This window comes from Marmota flaviventris, chromosome 1 (genome assembly GCF_047511675.1).
Source record: "Marmota flaviventris isolate mMarFla1 chromosome 1, mMarFla1.hap1, whole genome shotgun sequence".
Lineage (NCBI taxonomy): Eukaryota > Metazoa > Chordata > Mammalia > Rodentia > Sciuridae > Marmota > Marmota flaviventris.
In genome coordinates this window covers 190,245,120-190,264,744 of record NC_092498.1, presented here as the reverse complement: position 1 = coordinate 190,264,744, position 19,625 = coordinate 190,245,120, and the positions used below count along the sequence as shown (strand labels likewise).

At 40.6% G+C, this 19,625-nt stretch overlaps 1 protein-coding gene and 1 non-coding gene across 3 annotated transcripts in view; one reads left to right on the top strand and one right to left on the bottom strand.

The window, feature by feature from the left end:
* The window catches only part of Tgfbr2 (transforming growth factor beta receptor 2), an 82,864-nt gene extending 63,497 nt beyond the window's left edge, over window positions 1-19,367 (bottom strand). The window contains exons 1-2 of one of the 2 annotated variants that reach the window (XM_027932616.2): window positions 19,015-19,367; window positions 3,903-3,977 (exon numbers count right to left, since the gene is read on the bottom strand). In XM_027932616.2, coding sequence (XP_027788417.1) covers window positions 3,903-3,977; window positions 19,015-19,108 — 169 coding nt within the window. In that variant the 5' untranslated portion in view covers window positions 19,109-19,367. The remainder of the gene's footprint in view (window positions 1-3,902; window positions 3,978-19,014) is intronic. The other variant, XM_027932615.2, reaches the window with a different exon arrangement.
* Trnaa-agc (transfer RNA alanine (anticodon AGC)) lies at window positions 12,930-13,002 on the top strand. Its single transcript has one exon. It is a non-coding gene; the product is annotated as a tRNA-Ala (tRNA).
* Window positions 19,368-19,625: the final 258 nt, after the last annotated feature.

The window sequence follows — 19,625 nt, the reverse complement described above, 5'->3', positions numbered from 1 at the left end:
TTCTTCAGAATGCCATAGTGGAGGCAAAGTTTTGTCTTTTTTTTTTTTTTTTTTTTTGGTACTGAGGATTAAACTCAGGAGCACTCGACCACTAAGCCACATCCGCAGCCCCATTTTGTATTTTATTTAGAGACAGGGTCTCACTGAGTTGTTTAGTGCCTCACTTTTACTGAGGCTGGCTTTGAACTTATGATCCTCCTGCCTCAGCCTCCAGAGCCACTGGGATTACAGGCTTGTGGCACCGTGCCCAGCTTTCATGTATAGCTTTGTGATACTTGACAAGGGGACCTGTCAGGAATATATCTGAGTGAGTCCAGGACAAAGAACGTGCTCTCTGCAATTGATGTCTTTGTTTCCTTGGTTTGTCTTGTCCAGGGCATCTGCAGGAAGACTGAATGGAAACTAAGGATACTTTGAGAGAGACTGAAAGCTCTGGGAGTTCTCAGACCTCGCACCTACATCTGTTCAGGTTCAATGAAGGAAGCATTGCTTTAGAATCATCATGAAGTGCTGCTGGTGATGGAACACTCAGGAGCTAACCAGATGAACAGGGAGGCACTGACAGGCTCCTCTGCCTTCTGCTAATTACTGAGACATTGGGGAAAAGAAGAAAGGGATTTCCTACCTTTACACTGCAAACTCTTCACCTTACTATGTTTTGTGTCATCATTTCCCTAATTACAATTTACCAGTGACTCAGATTTCAACTAAACTATATATGGCCTGGCATGTAAGGTGCTCATAACCTGAGTACTTCCTGCAGAACAATCCTTTGTATCAAAGCCTTTTGACCTATTAACTCCTTCTATCTTCCCCACTCCTATCACTAGATTCCCCAGATGGACCAGAAGGTCAAGAAAATCATCATCCCCCAGGTGGCCTGCCAAGACCCTGAAAGGAGTTAACATTGTCTTTGCCATAAGGCTTACATGATGGGGGTGGGACTCTGAGAATGTTCTCTGCAAGGATGTCTGACCCTGTCCAAGATGGGTGGTCCAAAGCAGTTCACATACTGATGGCCTGTGCTGGGCATGGCTGATGGACCTGGAGGATGGCCTCTGCACAGATGATGGGCACGAATCCCTGCCAGGCACTTGCCTGCTTCTGCTATGTCCTTGAAGCAAGAGAGAAAGAATGACCCTGGGGCTAGCAAGTGGACAGCGCAGCCCTTGAACCCAGGCTTTCAGACCCAAGATGACTGTTTCCTCCTTTCAAAAGCTATCCTACCCACCCACCTCCAACCTAAACTTTTCCAGTGTTGGTTTTTAACTATCTTAATTTTAAGGTATTAGATTGGACTCTACACCATTTTGAGGGTAAGTTTCCAGAAGTCAAAGAACTTTTTTAATTCTCCCATTGCTCAACTCTAAAATTTTGCTCATTTTTTTGTTATACTGGATTTAACATCAACAGACAGGAGTTTTGATTCAGTGAGTGGTATTTCTCCAATACAGTACATCAAGTAAGTATCTTGATCTCCTGACTAAAATTCTTCATCTGTAACGAATCTGGGTTAGATCAGATCAGTGATTTGCAACCTGGTTTCCACATCAGAATCATCTGGGGTTCTTTTATGACAATAAAGTTGCCAGGGGTCTACCCCAGGGCAATAGATTAGAATTTCTGGGGGTTTGATTCAGGCATTGGAATTGTTTTTAAACTTCTCAGATGATTCTAATGTGCAGCCAGTATTGAAAAAATAGAGTTCAGGAAAGGCCTTACTCTACAAGAGTGGAGAATGCAATTAAAAAGCCCAGTAGTTTACAGAGGGTAAGAGGTGGATGACCAACAAGTGATGCTTTTCAACTCAGCCTTCAGCTGGCTGCAAGGGACGCTGCAAGTTGTATTATGATACAGCCTTATTAGAAACATAAGCAGGCATGGTCAAGCCCCACCCGAAGAATCTTCTCATATGACTCAAACTCTAACTACACTTTGGGGATGAAGTAGGAATCATAAAATACAATTAGCTCCAGGACAATTTACTTGTCATTGTGTAAATTCTTCCTGGAAGATAATTTTTTTTGGTTTAATTTTTAAGTACATATTGTACAAGTTCCCATCTTTTTCAAGGGTGGAAATCCTTTGACAATTACCCAGGAGACAATAGGCTTACGTTAGAAAGATCTGTTTGAAAGATTGGAGGGGCTGGTTTCCCAAGAAATATCTAAAGTGTTTTGACCCCACCAATCAACATAAATAGTGACTTCAGGAGGACAATGTGGGAAAAGGTATCCACTTCCCCACCCATAATCCAGCAGAGAAATGAGAAAGGCTAATGATTCCTTAGATCAGAGGTAATAGTTGTGGAGAATTTTTCCTTCAGAAAACCACAATGCTACATAGGTACAACACAAATGTGATAAATCTGAAGTTAACATATTCCTGCAATTTAATTTGTTTTGCTACCTCTATGTCATTTTCAGCCCATTAAACATACATCCCATTACACACACACACACACACACACACACACACAAAACACTATCTATATTTCAGAAATGTTCAAAAATTTGACATTTTCTTGGTACAACAACATCTCCCTTAACAGGAATCAGTGTGAAATAACAATTATAATTTTTAAGTATTACATAAAAGAGATATTCCACATAAGACACGGATTCCAATACGTAAGAAAGTAACATTGAAATCTATTACAATTTGAGAAAACTTTGCCACGTATAGTGTATAGCGAATCAAGTCCTTGTTTAAGGAAGCCATCCTTGGGGGAAAATCTCCACCAAAGAGGACGGATCACAATGATACTCAGTCCCTACAAACCCCACTGCAAAGATCATCCTGATGAACACTTGGAGGAAAAGAGGTGAAAGAAGCCCATGCCATAGAGTGGGAGCTAATTATTCAACACGCTAACCAAAATTACATAAAACAACATCATGACTCAACTTCTCTTTTATGCCCTTGGAGAAATAACATTTATAGAGAGCAAGATGTAGGCAAGCAGCAGTTAGAAGTGGCTTGCTATGCCTGCTAGTGCAGGCTCTGCCCATCAAGGACATTCTTTCTACCACGTCCCTAGGAACCATCCTAGTGGTACAGGTTGGCTTTTGTTGTTCCTTAAGATATGTCCTCTTTTATAGAAAAACAATTTGATGAATTATCAGATGCTTATGTTACTTGTGTTCTGCCACTAAAACAATTTTGTTCTTCTCTATATCTTTATTCAGACATTTATGTTTGAAAAAGTTCTAGGAAAGGAAGCCACAGTTAATATTAGATCTGTGTCCACGTGGGGAAGCGCCCTTCCTACGTAAAGATGCCCATATTCCTGATTATGCCAAGCACCTTGAATCCCTGGGGAAGGGCCAAACCACAGTCCTGTAGCAACTAGCACAGCCTTTTTATAGATGACAACATTTGCCCACTGACAATGTGATAGAACCCTTAAGAAGGCAGACCTCATGGTGTTTCAAAAAGAAGCTGTTCCCCACAAGAAAAGAGAAAAAGAAAAATGACTCATTACACAGTTTGAACTCCAGAAAGACCATGCACAAAACCCTCAAAGCAGTGGGACTTGGAAAAAGGAGACTCTCCAGTCCTAAATATGGCTTCTAATTTTCAAAACAAGAACGAGGCATTTGATCAAAAATAGGAAAACAATGGCATTCAGTCACTGAGCCATATCCTCAGCCCCATTTCATATTTTTTATAGAGACAGGGTCTCACTGAGTAGCTTAGCACTTCATCACTGCTGAGGCTGGCTTTGAACTCATGATCCTCTTGCCTCGGTCTCCTGAGCTGCTGTGATTACAGGTGTGCACCATGACACCCGGCTAAGACCTCAGATTTTTATTTTAGACTTAATGCTTACACTTTAAGCAATGAGGGAGCACAATGACTAAAAATGATAAAATAAGGGAAAGAAATTCAAGATACATTACAATGTTTCAGTGGATGAGGGGTCCCACCACAGCTTAGACAGATGGTTTCATGTTTCTGGGCCTCCAATTCCACATCTGCAAAATGGGATAATTATCCCCAGTTCAGAAGGTTGTTTCCAAGATTAAATACGACATGCAAGTGGAACTGTTCTGCAAACAATAAAATGCTCTATTCATGAAAGGAATTATGAAAAGATTATTATAACCAGACACCACTAATACGTTTTCTTCAAACTTATCAGGCTATACTTTTCCCACTCACTGGTACTCATTTTCCATAAGCCTCAATGACAGTCCAGTTATTCAAATTACTTCTCTTTTTGGTTTTCCTGGCACTATTTTTTTTTAATCTGTTTGGACAAGTAGACAAATATTTATCTTCATGATTTTTTGCTTTAATATATATTTAAAAGCTATTTTAACCAAGAAAGACATGTTGTGTGGTCCCAGGATAGATGTACCAAAGAAGGCTGAGGGCAAAACGGTTCACTTAAGTTAAGACCAACTGCATCCCTGGTCACCTCTGATAATTTCCCCTCCAGGAAAATTGGGGTTTCAGGGGCTGCTTTCAACCAAAACAGTCACCACCTGATCACTCTTGATTCTTTCGTTTTCTTATAACTTCAGGATGCTTCAGTTTAAAAAGCAGGAAAACCAAGTTGGCCTACATGGTCTTGTCGAGTAGCAAGGAAGAGAATTTAAGAGAGGTGATGCCGGATCAATCAAACTTTCCCAAGCTTTTCAGGACTCATTCCAGAGACGCTCTTGAAGATAAATTCTATCAAAGTACTGATCATAATCAAAACAGCACATTGTATCAGAGGTCAAGTATTGTTTTTTCACTTCCTTTCCCAGAACTTCTTAAAGATGAATGTCTAAAGAAAGATACAGGGGAGAACAAAATGGTTTGGATTGGCAGAACACAACTTAGGCATGTAATACCTAGTCAAGTTGTTTTTATATAAAAGGAGTTATAACTTAGGAGTGGTAGGGCCAACGGGTTTGGCTCAGGAGGGGTTAAAGTGAATTTTAACAGCTATTCAAGAAGTTAACACTGAACTAGTAAGAAACTGTATTCTCTCAATGTCCCCCAAGGTACCCCAGGCATCTCATTAATATACTGATAGCAGGCAACACTCTTGAGTTTGCAAACATGCTTTGTAAAGTGCTGAATTAACATAAGTGATTACACTGTTGCCCCAAACATCTTTACCAACATCATCATTAAAATCTTGAGAGATAAATGTTTTCAGCAGTTTTGAGAACTAAGCAGTGGCATGTCCTATTGGAAGAATTTTGTTTTAACCATTCCCATAGATTATGAGGACCTAAGAATACTCCAACTCTTAATTCATCTCCTTTTCCCCTTTGATCAAACAGGTTGGGCACGGCCAGTTGAGGCATCATTATGCAGTCAGTGGTAGCTCTAGAATTCTCATAGAGGAGGGGCTCCACAGGTGGTGGTCTGGCTGGAAGAGAAGTGGGAGACCTATCTGGAAAGCTGTGTTTGCACAGGAAACAAGGGATTCCTGGTGCCTAGGCTGAGTTCACTCAGGGTGGCTTTGCAGGTAGAGAATGGAAACTGAAGGCCTTCAAGACCCTCCTTGGAGACTCACCCCATTAAGCCTCCATTTAAGGAAGGCTTTATGGTTAAGGGTCCTTAGCATGTATTATTTTAACAGGGCTTTCCAAACACTGCAACCATGGGTCACCTTTGCAACAGGGGATACCTGCCCTCAGACAGATATAAAAATGTCACCAGGCCCTCTCCTCAGCCTCAAGACTCCTTCAGCCACCCCTCCTCCCCAATCCCAATGACAGGAGATGACCTGCTTCATAAGAAGAAAAGGGAGGAGTAGCAAATAATTGCCCTGAGTCAGATGGTATGATTTTCTTTATGACTTTTTCCTGGCCTCTATAGTCATAATGTGTTGAGCTCTCTACAAACAGTTTACACCAGGAAAATAAATGAATCAAAGGCAGCCTGAGATGTGTGGAACAACAAGAGCTCTGAACACCCACACACTGCAGCACCCCCAAATTCACTGAAACTCAAGACTGCAGACAGAGCAAACTTTCATTGCTAAGAGCAATTTACATGAAGCACATGATTCACGACTCCCCACTGTCTATGGTTCTGTCAGTGCTGTGTGTGGCTATAAGCAACAAAGCCACTGGCGTCCCCGCTTGTAGGGAGGAGGTAAGCAGTCTAAAAAAAAGGAAAAGTTCCACCCCCCAGTGTTGGATCCACAAGCAGCTCTCCTTGCCTTTAAAAGCAATGAATTTCAAACAGTAATGAACACAATATATAAACAAATGCATTTACCGAGTATGTGCACTAGGGCAGAATCTGAAGAAGTCTCCCCCTCTGAGAGTTTTTATTCTAACAAGGGAATCCACACATACACACATGCATGTGCAGGTGTGTGTGTGTGCATGTGTGTGTGCATACACACACACAACCACTGGCAGTTTGGTGAACAGGCCATATGAGTGAGACTGTGAGAGAGGCTGTGAGGAGGAAAAAGAAGGAGATTGAAGTGAGATACTAAAGGGAGACCCAATGGGAGTAACATTCAGGCCAAGCATGATTTCAAAGAGTGAAGCTATTGCAGGGCACATGAAGACTGAGAAAATTTGGAGGAATAGTAACAATGGAAGGAATGAAAAAGTGGAAGGGATAGTCATAGCTAGGAAATTGGAAATAAAAAATGATGCATGAAAAAACTTTGTTCAAGAGGAACCAAGGAGTGGGAAATGCAAAGGGGAGAGTGGGAGAGACTTGGCCTTATCCATACATGCAATCATCAAATTGTGTCCCATCTGTGTGCAAGGCACTGTTTCAGGAGCAGGGACACCGAGGCAGCCTCTGACCTCAATGAGGAAGGTCAACTATGCAAATATCCTAGGATTCATGGAAAGGATTCCTGGAAGGCTCTCTAGCAGGGACCACCTATTCAGAAGGATGTTTGGTGACAATATATGTGTATTGATGAAGAAAAGGACAAAGGGTGCCGTGGGCAGAAACCAATTAAAAGATTCTTATAGATGACACAAAATAAGAGTTTAGGTTTGCATTGTGGAAGCACAGTTCAAGAGAAAAATGAAACCAAATGGTTATGTAGTTCATGTAACTAGGTTTCTGTTGTGAGTAAACATCTGATTAAGAGATTCTTGGTATTAAGACTTAAAAATTACTCTGCTAATCTGATAAATAACTTTAGATGCAATCAGAAGCAACATAAGATATGGATTGCAACAGAAAGTTTTTCTGGTTTTATTCTTTCTTTTTTTCCTTCTTCCCTTCTTCCTCCTGCTCCCCACTCCTCCTTCTTCTCCCAAGTATAGTTCAAAAGTCAAAGGTTAAAAGAAAGTCAGAAAATAAAATTATTTGGAAAAATCTGAAATTATGAGATATGGTTATTGCAGCCACCATGTTAAAGTCATTAGAACGGACAAAGACTCATAATTTTAGAAGGCAAATGTCATCAAAGCACAAAAACTGCCTTCTGCTGAGTAAAATACAGAAGCCAATCAATGAAAAAGCCTGCACTGGCACTCTCAGATTTGTTCAAGAAAAATGTGGACAGAGTCAAGAAAATTGTAGTGAGTCTTTACTGAACTTTAGCCAAATAAGTTTCTCAAAACAAAAGAGGAGGTTTAAAAGGGATTGAAGAGGAGAAGAAATTTTTGAAAAACTTGTCATTAGTTCACTAAATTATTGAGTACATGCCTTGTTTGGAGCAGTGCGACATATTTCAAGAAATGCCACAGAAGAGTAGCTTCAGAATGAATTAAGGCTCATATGTGTCAAAGCAGTCTGTGATCAAAAATCTAATGTGGTAAAAATGGGGATTAATGTTGCGACTCACACAGAGAAACAGATCCTTCAGTTCTATAGTTCATGATCAAGATATGGACATTCAATGGATGAAAGACCCATGAAAGATGCTTGGGGAAAACAAACTGGTCAAAATCCAACAGGGTTAATTCAAATGCCACCTGTGCACACTCTCTGGTCTGCTAACCTGTGTGTATTGGTTATATATAATTAAACAGGCCTTGAAACTTAGGAAGAGTCCAAAGAGTCTCATAAAACCAAGTTGCAATAACTCTCCCTGGAATCCTCATTTTTTTTTTTTTTGGGGGGGGGGGCGTGTACAAGGGATTGAACTCAGGGAGGACTTAACCACTGAGCCACATCCCCAGCCCTTTTTATATTTTTACTTAGAGACAGGGTCTCGCTGAGTTGCTTAGGGTCTCACCAAATAGCTGAGGCTGGCTTTGAACTCGAAATTCTCCTGCCTCAGTCTCCCAAGCCTGAGATGGAATATTCCTCTTCTTTCCTGCTGGGCAGAATCCTGATGGAATCCACTAAAATCATTACAGAAAATTTGACTCCTCCTGGGAAGAGGTTTTTTTAATTGTATGAGAATAGAGATTCTTACACATGAACGGCATCACCTGGGGACCTTATAAGATGCTGATTCTGATGCTGAAGGTCTGGGGAAGAGCCCGAGAATTTTCATTTCTGTTAATTCTCAGTGATGCTGATGCTGCTGGATCCTTAGAAACTGCAAGTTATTGGGACACCTTCGGGTGGTGTTATCAGGAGGAGACAGAAACCCATCATCTTCAGGGTCAGCAAACTTTAGCTCAAGATGTGAGTCCCAATGTCAGTTACAGCTCATGCAGTGTGAATGTTCAGAGATGAGGTAGGCCGCTGAAAGATTGAGAAAGTAGAACAAACAAGTCCACAGCTGGAGGTGATGGAAAACTGGAGCCCAGCAAAGGAAAAGATTTGCTCATCAGAAGAAATAAGCAGGTGATGAGAGAAGCAATAGAAATTATTACAAAAGAAATCTATTCTAGTAACAAAAATTATAAGAGTCAGAATGTCCAGGATGAGTTAATATTGTTAGCAACTAGTTTATAACAATATAACTTAAGGGATTCTAAAATATTAAATACTACATATGTATGGATTGGATTGTTTTTCCTTTCTACTTATTTGAAGGGAAAATTATATCAGATGTTTCCTCCTCAGCCCAATATTACATATTTTAGAGAATAAAATATCAACATGATATGTAGCAATAAGATAGTTACTCAAAACACTGCCCAGCACAGTGGCTCATGCCTATAATCTCAACTTCTCAGAAGGCTGAGGCAGGAGGATCACAGTTGAAAGCCAGGCTGAGCAACTTAGCGAGTCCCTAAGCAACTTAGCAAGACCCTGACTCAAAATAAAAAATAAAAAGGGCTGAGGATGTAGCTCAGTGTCAAGTGCCCTGGGGTTCAATACTCAGTACCAAGAAAAAGAAAAAAAGATTCCTATTCTGTGCTGACAAGTATCTGCAAACTATACAGAAACGCAATTATGGTCCTCAACAGCTCCTCCCTTGCCTAAAAACAACAGTCTGAAAACTGCCAATCTGTAGCAAATTCTGTCTCTTCTAAGAATATTTTAAGAAAAGTGTTGGAGAAATCTTTGAAAGGCAACAAAGCGCTAATTTTATCCAGACAACTTTTTCTTCTTTCCCTCAAAACATAGAATCTCTTTGGGGTTTTACTTCTTTTCCTAAGCATGGCAAACCATTGTATGATTTTCTACCTTAAGAAAAAACCTTTGCAGACATTTTTACAGATTTAGAGGAAAAGAGGAATGAAAACACCATAATTAACAAGAGAAATGGTATTACCACCCAAACCAAGCCAGCCTTTCCTTTAGCCAAAAGGAGTGAATTCTACACCGAAGTAAACATGCTATTTAGTCAGGATGTACACTAACACACCTGCAGGAGGAAAATTTCAAAATAACTATGGTTTCTTTTTCTTTTTCTTAATAGTAGCCATCTTTAACAAAACTCCAAGTCAATGTTTGGTGGTATTTGTCAGTTTGGACCTGCTCTGTCTTTTCATAGTTTTCTATTTTGATTAGTTAAGAATTATATAAATGTTTGCTAGGTCAACTTCAATGATTTCTCTAACAACATGAAGAATTAAATATTTTGGAACAGAAAAAAAAGGAGAAATTTCCTTTAGTCCAGTTCTTTTTTTTTTAAATTTATGCATTTACTTTAATTAGGTATATATGATAGCAGAATGCACTTTGATTCATTGTACACAACTGCAGCACAACTTTACATTTTTTTATTGACTTAAAAAATAAATGACAGTGGAATGCATTACAATTCTTATTACACATATACAGCGCAATTTTTCATCTCTGTTTGTATATAAAGTATGTTGACACCAACTCGTGTCTTCATACATGTACTACAACTTTACATTTCCACGGCTGTGCACAATTTAGTGTCGCACCATATGTGTAGTCATACATGTACCTAGAGTAATGATGTCTGTCTCATTCCACCACTTTTACTGCTCCCATGTCCCCTCTCTACCCTCCTCATCTTGTCCAATTCTTGTCACTGCACATAGAAGGAAAGTAAGACCCCATGAGACCAAACTGCCACCTGTTCATTGGGGCACCTTGATTCCTAGTGCACTGTGCTTGGGTCACTTTTTGTCTCCTAGGTGGAGTTTTTGTGATCGTAAACTAAGGGTCAGCTCTGGGTCACCTTCCATTCAAGATCAAGTTTTTGTGATAATTACATATCTGCAACTTCTTTTCTACTTGGCCCTGGACTCCAAAGTAGGAAAATGATGATGGGTTTAGCTAAACCTGGAGCAAAGTAAAGTTCTGGTTTGGTGATATAACAACGCAGACTTCAGTCTCTATTTGCAACTGGGGAAAGGAGAGGGGGCATTTTAAAATTTATTTTCTAAGACAACAGAGAACCCTAGCATTAGTCACAGATTTGGGTCTTGAGGAAGCTGAAGTTTGTAAATTTCAGGGGGCACGGTTTAAGAATAACACAAATTAATCATAGAAATGTGGGTTTTAAAGTAAATATTATTTAGAATTAAATGGCATCACACAAATTATAAATTTTAAAAATCCTCAAATACAAAATATAATAGGAAACAGATATTTTTAATCAATCAGCTACTGGACACACCTCTGAAATATCTTTTCTACATTTATTTTTTTTATTTGCATTCTTTTTGTTCACTTCTCCAACTGAATTTGCAATATTCTCTACTGAAAGAACAGAAAAATAATTCAGTCTTTTCTCTAGAATTGTTGATCAAAATGTGTAATTTATTCTTGAAAAATTTGAACAAGTTTCTTTCTGCTTCATAACTCATCATCGTTTATGTCATGTACATTTTTTGGATTGCCTCCAAATTTGGGGAAACTTCCACCAGTTTTTTTATATATAAACTGTAGGGTTTAGGGCATTTCAAGTTTTCGTAGCTGTTGACTAACTTGATGACAACTTGCTAACCATACTGTCAGGGCCTCTCCCAAGGTCAGGAGATGGGCTTACACCAGCGAGGAGCCTTGAAGGTTAGGTTCCACACATTTCATAGTAGGTCCACCTGGGCCCACCATATATATCCCCAACATATTTGATGCATCCTTAAATTCACCCAATCCTTCCAAATAAAATGCCTGTTTTATTCAGAATACCTAAACTCCCTGATAGCTTAACTATTCCATGATTCAGCAAAGAATCATCACTAAATATGTATTTTTTCATGGTCCCCTTGAAGTCAAAGTCAGTCCTGATGTTTGACTACCTGGTATATGAACTAAACATTAATTTTATTTCACTCAGGAAATTTAATATAATAACACATAAAAAGTGCTAAAGCATTAGACAAATTTTGGACATTGTCATTATTTCTCTCAACTTCTGGAACCTTCCAACAGCCTGCATGAAGGGACAAGTGGTTTGTGTCAAGTGAGGCAGCCTCGTCTCAGTGAAGCACAGCAATCGAAAGTTCAGATACCCAGACTAAACTATCTTGGTTCCAACCCCAGCAAAATCATCTGCCAACTGGGTAGCCGTAGGCAAATTCCTTAATCTCTGACTTATAATGAGCATTATAAAACCTCCCTTGTAGGGTTGTTTTGAAGGTTAAATAATAGACATGAAGTGTTTAGCATGATCCAGGCAGTAAGTAGCAAGATCTGAATAAGTGATAGCTCCTGCCATTTCTGGGAAACTTGTCCATGAAAACTCTTGAGTAAAACTACACAGGGGATAATGCTGACTCTGTTTCTCTATGTAGATAATGTTTGCAGAGTTCTGGAATTATAGGCAGTAGTCTACATAGCAGCAGCGAATTTCACCCCAAAGTCAATGAATCCTTTGTGATGACTGACAACTTCAACAGATAAAGAACTGCTGTGGCCTATGCTGAAAATGTGCACCTAAACCCCATGTTCCTTCAAAGGCATTTGTGTTTGTTCAGCCAAATGTGCAGTTCTCTAAAGTGCATAGTTTTGACAGTCTTGTGCCTTTTATAGCACAGGAAGGCTTTTTAGCCCTAATATTCCTGTTTTTTTTAAAGGCTTGACAAAGCCATCGTTTGCTCAAATAAAATATCTATAACAATAGAAAAATTCAGATAAGCTCTACCTTGCCCTAATGGTCTCAATACATAGAGGAAATGAAACTAAGACACTGGAAAACCTCAAATATGTATAAGTGAAACTGCTCAGAACAAGTCAAATGGATAGAGAGCTATGTACAGTTCCCTTCAAGAAAACACTAACTATAAAAACCTGAATTTTGCAAAGGAAACACAACACAATGGTGTATAAACTCACAGCGTTTTCATTAACAAGCATGCTCTCTACTCCAGGGAACATTTGATATAATTAATTAATAAAGCCAATTTTTACCTAGTACTTCTGTAAAGGAATATTGCTAATGTAAATCCATCCCTAAAACTGGAAGGCCCAGGGTAAGAGTACAAACACAGGCCCAAACCATAGATCAAAATATCTAAAGTTACAAATCGAGCTAACAAATTGCTCAATGAAATAGGTTTTATCCTTTTACCTCAGCTGAAAAAAATCTATCCTTGCAACATTTCAAAAGACCAGATTCACCTTTAGAATTCCTGCAGTACTCAAACTCCCATCTCATAAATGGGTGGTGCATGGGCTGGGGTTGTGGCTCAGTGGTAGAGCGCTCGCCTAGCATGTGCGAGGCCCTGGGTTCGATCCTCAGCACCACATAAAAATAAAATAAAGATATTGTGTCCAACCAACTAAAAAAAATAATAAATATTAAAGAAATTAATAAATAAATGGGTAGTGTGGGGTGGCCTGGACCCGAGCCTGTTAGTGTTTTGCGTTTCTCTCTCCATGAATGTATATGTTTGGACAATGTTAGTGTTTTGCGATTCTCTCTCCATGAATGTGTATGTTTGGACAATGTTGTCCAAAATATATACATTCATGGAGAGAGAAACGCAAAACACTAACAGACTCTTTCTCTCTTTCCCTCTCCCTCCCTTCCTTTTTCCCTCTCTATCTCACACACACACACACACACACACACACACACACGCACACACACAACCTGCCCCTTGGCCACTCCCTTAGGCAAAAGATATACAACAAATGGCCTTGAAGACCTTCAGGAAAATGGACTCAAAGGGTCCTAGTAGATGCAAGCTTAGGAAAGGGAATTTCCAGGGTTTCCAGAGCCCAAAATAAGGTCTAAAATAGGAAGAATGTATAATTAGGAGACCCAGGAGTGTGTCCATGCCATGGCCTAGGTCTGAGCAGAGAATATGAGCAGATGCCCACTGAAACCCAGGAGAGATGCTTCTTTTGCATGTATCCTAGGCCTATATTTTAGTTGTAGAGCTGAAAATACTTGGAGAAAATTCCAAGTTGAGAACATCCAAGGGGACATTTGCTCCACGCTGGATGCCAAGGCCTAAAATGCTGATCACGATCAGTGAAAGGCAGAAGCAACCCTGATGGAATAGCTGAGAAGAAGACTCAATCTACAAGGCTTCAAATTAGCTGGACCTCGGAAGTCAAAATATTCTTCATTATGTTCGATCAAAATCTGCACTTCTTGCCCTGGCCAGCAGTTGTTTGAGCTCTGTGAACAAAGGATGGTCCCACATGCTCAAGGTTTACAATATATATCTTATGAAAGTGGTGTCTGTCAACTGCTGTAATGGTCAAGGCCTAGGTCATCCACAGTGGCTCTGGCCCATGTGAAGCAATTATCAGACTAAGCCAGTAGGAAGAGGGAGATGACGCAAGCAGAGCAAATCCATTAATATCATCTGATGATATTAGATGGCAAGTTTTTCCTCTTTCCTCAGACACTGCATCTCTGTATCCCTCCTTTACCCCTCCCAATACACCACACACACACACACACACACACACAGTGAAAAGAACCTAAATAGGACAGGCTTAGAATGAACACTCACACACAAATACACACACCACAGGTAAACTTGAGCAGGCTCCATCTTTCCATTTAAGAAATAAAGATAATGAAACATCTTTTGTTTCTTCATGGGAATCACATTAAGTAAGGACAAGTGGGTGGTTCAGGGTAACTTCTCGAAGGTTAGTTCTTCCAGGCTCTCTTCTCCCTACCTCCTCCCTGAACTGAGTCCATTTGCCCACACAGCATTCCAAACCTTTTGACATGTTGCGCAAAGAAGCATGATAACCATTATCTTGCTTCCTTTAGAAGCAACACGTACCTGGAGATCAAGATATTGCAAGGAAAGGAGAGAGTACAAAATACATGGTGAGCATGTTTGCTGCTAATACCTATCTGCCAAGACATTTGCACTGAAAATCATAATTTAAATCTGCTGAAGCTGTACATATGGACCTGGAGGGCAGAAGCTAACAAGGTGGTAGAGTTATGTTTTTATGAGGAACTTGGCTAAATAATACCAAGCTGCAGCCAGGAAGTATATTTCCCTGCACCCTATTTTAAAAGTATCTTAGTGGTTTGCATCTGACCTAAGTAATATTCAAGCTGTTCAGTGGCTGCGACAGGACCACATTTCTCTTAGACCAACTCTGCTTCACTGCTTATAAACCAAAACAACACATGATGAAAAAAGAAACTTAAAAACTAAATTTGAGATTCAGCCTACATTTTTAGCAAAAGTCTCCTTTATGACAATCTTCTAGATAAAAAAAATTCAGTATTATTTGGTTGATGGAAGTCAGTATTATTTGGTTGATGAAAACTTTAAAAAATTTTTTTGCAATGGCTTTGAATGCCATACACTAATTTAAAATTTAGAATCTGAAGGGTTAGATGGAAATTTCTAGTAGCTTTTCATCATGTTTGTTAGAAGCTGAAATATCTTTTCCCATATTATATCAGAATACAAGGTCCAATTACTTAGTATAAAAACAGCCAAACTGCTGTTCTAATTGATCAGAGTTAAAACTATTCTTATTGAAAGATTTTGCCGTAGACCAAATAGCCAATAAACAGTAACTGGTTGGTTTGGTAAATGCACAACCCAAATTGCATGACATCCTGCAGGACGCACTTTCCAGATGCTACATGATGTGCCAGCTCTGGGGGAGACCCTGAGACAGTGAGACCCACTCCTTGCTGAAAGGTCTAATGGAAAGGGCGTTCCGTAAAGATATAATTTCACTTGCTACTGTTTTCAGCTGAAAGAGAGAGAGAGTGTACACAGGAAGGGGCACTTAGCTCAACCTGGGGCATTCAAAGCAGGTTTCCTTAAAAGACAACACAAGTTGAGTCTTGACAACTGAGAGAAAATTAGCCAGGTAGCAGGCGTTCCAGAAAGAGTAACAGCTTGATAAAGACACAGCAGCCTAAACTGCATTGGAAAAATGTAGTCCTTGGTGGGATGTGGAGACACAGATACAACAGGGAACCCAGGTCTCTGAGGTCTTCATTCAGCCTGATGAAGGAGTTAATAATAAGCAAATCAGGTATTTATTGGGCACTTACTAGGTTGCACACTATGTTAAGCACTTGAAAACTTTATTTTATTTAATCCTCACCTTTATATCCCCATTTTACAGATATGAGAGCTAGAAATTACAGAGACTGAGACAGGCTACACAGTCAATGAATGGGAGGTGGCTTTGGAATTCAAGATGGCTTGATATCATGGCTTGTACCCTACAGTATTCTACCTCCAGACTATCCCCAAAGAAAAGACTAAGTGGACACATTGGGTCCATTATACTGGCTACAGAACAGAGAAGGGGTTCATGGGTGGCCCAATTGTTTATCTATAGAGACTTAAAAAAGGGGAAAAAAAAGAGTGAGAATAAATCAATTCAAAAATACAGTCAGAGGTACTGAAAAGGAAATAATCCACATAAACATTAGCTTAGCACATTTAACAACAACAACAACAAAAATGGGCTTTTGAAAACAAGACCAAGAAAATATAAGGACAGTTTACATCAATGTTTCCATGTACACAGGGTTAAAATATATACCCCTTTCTTTGCTTGGAACACACTGCCATCAACTCAGTGAGGACAAAGACCAGGCTTGTCTTATACATTCAGGATGGAGTCTCCAGATCTGAGCTCCCTACCTGGCAGAAGGAAATACTCAATAAGTATTGTTAAGAAGGAAGAATAAGAAATAGCCACTTTTTACAATGTCACTGATGTCATTATTGATTAGAAAAATAGAGTTAAAAACTAAACCTAAACAAAAATGTAAAAAGTCATGTTGATGAATGAAAAGTCATCAACAAAACATGTAACAGGTTGAATATACAGATAATGGTAAGGAATGGTCACCATGAAAGGCTAAGTCAAAAGAGAAGGTAATGGCCAGGTGTAGTGGCACAAGGCTGTAAAACCAGTGACTCAGGAGGCTGAGGTGGGAAGATCACAAGTTCAAGGCCAGCCTAGGCAGCTTAGGGAGACCTTGTCTCAAAATAATTATTAAAAAATAAAGGATCAGAGATATATCTCTGGGGTAAAGCACCCCTGGGATAAGAGAGAGAGAGAGAGAGAGAGAGAGAGAGAGAGAGAAGATAATGAATTCAAAATGTGGTTAGTATTTTGTATAACTTGATAAAAATAAAATGTTATTAAAGGAAGTGGCCTAGAGGTGAATATGAGCTTTCTGGGGGTGAATGGGGCAAGTGGACCAAAGATCACATTCTAGGGCTAATGATCTTTAGTCTCTGACACTGAAAAATATAAGTATACTGTTAAGGCTGGTTTTAGGAACTAGGAACATCAACCTTCTATGACATTGTTTAGTCCCCAACAAGAACTTTTCTTAGGTGTCTGAAAAGTAGAAGTCTCATTTTTCAGATCTTCAGTTTTTGGACAATTTTTTTTTTTCCCAAAATAGTCCTTTCTTATTTTTGAGCATGTAGGAAGAATGAATGTACTAAGTCAAAAATTTAAAAACAAAATTTTTTTGAAAGTTTAAAAACACATTTTTTAGATTTTTTTCTTAAAATGAAATTCTTTGCCCACATGTGAAGCTACTATATTTAAAAAATGATTGAGTAGGAGGTAGTAAGTAATCTCATCCCCTTATATCTTATCTTGCAATAAGGTATTGCAAAAGAATGTTTTCACACTTTGCCAATTATGTTAGAAAGACCCGAAGCTATCTATTTACATAGAAAATTAAAATGTAAGTGTGATTACATTTCTCATCAGTATTGTAGCTATCTTCAAACTTTAATCAACTTTGAAAATTTAATTCCAATGGAATGAAGACAAATTCACAATGATTCTTTAGTTCAAACATTTTGAAACTTTAATGTCATAAAAATATGAAAGCTGTTGGCTTAATAAAACTTGAAAGCCAAGTAAAAACCACTAGGCTTTTAAAAAGCAGATTGTTTAAAAGTGCGTGTATAGATAAAATGAAACCAACTCATGGACTATTGAGTCTGGAATTTTCAAATCATAAATTTTATCCATGTAAATAAAACTTCACTAACAAAATCAGGGCCTGCTAATTTCTTTCTTTCCTGATCCGAAACTTAAGTTTAATGTGCACAGAAAATTAAGGGTGCCATGTTTATATTTATTAACATAATGTAACTGTTTTTGAGAGTCTGGAGTAAAATCAGAGGCAGCTACACCTTCTGTTACTGCAATGTAGGAAAACAGTTAAGAAAGAAACACAGATTTTATTGAACTACAAAACTCAAATTTGTGTTAGGATTTGTTCTTTCTTGCAATAGTGGAGAACAGAACCCTCTGCATTTCACCCAAAATCTACACAGGACATCTCCACGTTGCAAGAGGGGGAGAGGGTGTAAAATGTTACAAGGTGAAAGGTATGTAAAATCATCCAAATCTCCACCATGCCATTTTACAGATGAGGAAACTGAGACTTAGAAAGGGGAATACTTTGCCAGACCTCAGCTGCACATACCGAGATATAGGAATCACAGCAGCAAAATATCTACTTCGACGTTTTATGGGTTCTACAATTCGCATAACAAGTCTTAAAGAACTTAATTCGTGCATTTTCCTTATAAACATCTCTTGGATTTTAACCATTGTCCTTCCCTCAAATAATAGCTGCAGAAAACCTTCAACTCTCTGAAGGCAGGGCTCTCTTGCTCCAGACGACCATCTCCAGAGCCTAGAACTTATTTTCTACCTTACTATCTCCACTGCCCCGTTATCCACCCAGGCAACCCCAGACAAATTAACAAATTGGAAATCTCTTTTCTTGAATCTTGTATTGAATAATTCAGGGCCAAGAAACCGGCCTGGGGTGGATAGCGTGGCCATTTCCAGGAGCTAAGGACTGATTAAGTGGCCATTTGAAGGAGTGTCTCCGGAAGAGCTGGGTGTGCACGCAGCATCGCCTTCGGCCACAGAGGGCCCAGGTGTGCAGCTGCTTTGGCGGCCTGAGAGGCTGCTGCCCCGGGCCGCTGCTCCCCGGCCGCCTGCAGATAACCAACTTCTCAAACTTCCCTTTCCGGGGGTGAGGGCTCGCTTCGATCGCGGCCAACAAAACGCCTTTCCTGCTCGCACAAAGGGGGCCAGACATGCCTTGCGCCCCCTTGCAATTGAACTTTTCTTCTCTTTTTCAAGTAAAACCCCCACATGCCTGCGGCCACAGGCTGCTTGGGTGCCGCCCGGACAAACTTTCCCGGTTTCGGCCGGAGTCCCGGGATCCCGGGGCCGACTGTCAAGCGCAGCGAAGGGCTGAGAAGCCCAAGAGAACCCAGGCGCCTCGCCCAACCCAGGCTGGGGGCCACTCACCCGACTTCTGAACATGCGGTGGGATCGTGCTGGCGATGCGCGTCCACAGGACGATGTGCAGCGGCCACAGGCCCCTGAGCAGCCCCCGACCCATGGCAGACCCAGCTGCTCGTCATAGACCGAGCCCAGAGCGCAGCGGACGGAGCCTTCCCAGACCCCTGGCTGCGCCTCCGCGCCGCGCCCTCTCTGGACCCCCGCGCCGGGCGGGCCGGACAGATGTGCCGGCCAGATGTGGTGCCCGCTCGCCAGCGAGGAGGGCGCCTGGAGGCCGGCGGAGGCCCCCGGCGGCCGAGGCGAGCTGCGCAGGAGGCCGGCTCCTGCCCCGAGCGTGTGCGCGCGCGGGGGTGTCGTCGGTCGGTGCGCGCGAGTGACTCACAACTTTACCCGGGCGCTGGGCGGGGGAAACAGGAAACTCCTCGCCAACAGCTGGGCAGGACCTCTAGCCGCCAGAGAGCCTTCTCCCTCTCCTCGGCATCCAGCCTTGGCTCTCTCCTAGCTGCCAATCATGTCCCCAAGACCGGCCCCTGCGAGGACTTTGGCAAACTTTCAGCTGCCCCTCACCGCCCTCCCACATCACCCAGGAGTTCCTCTGGCCCAAGTATTTACTCAGG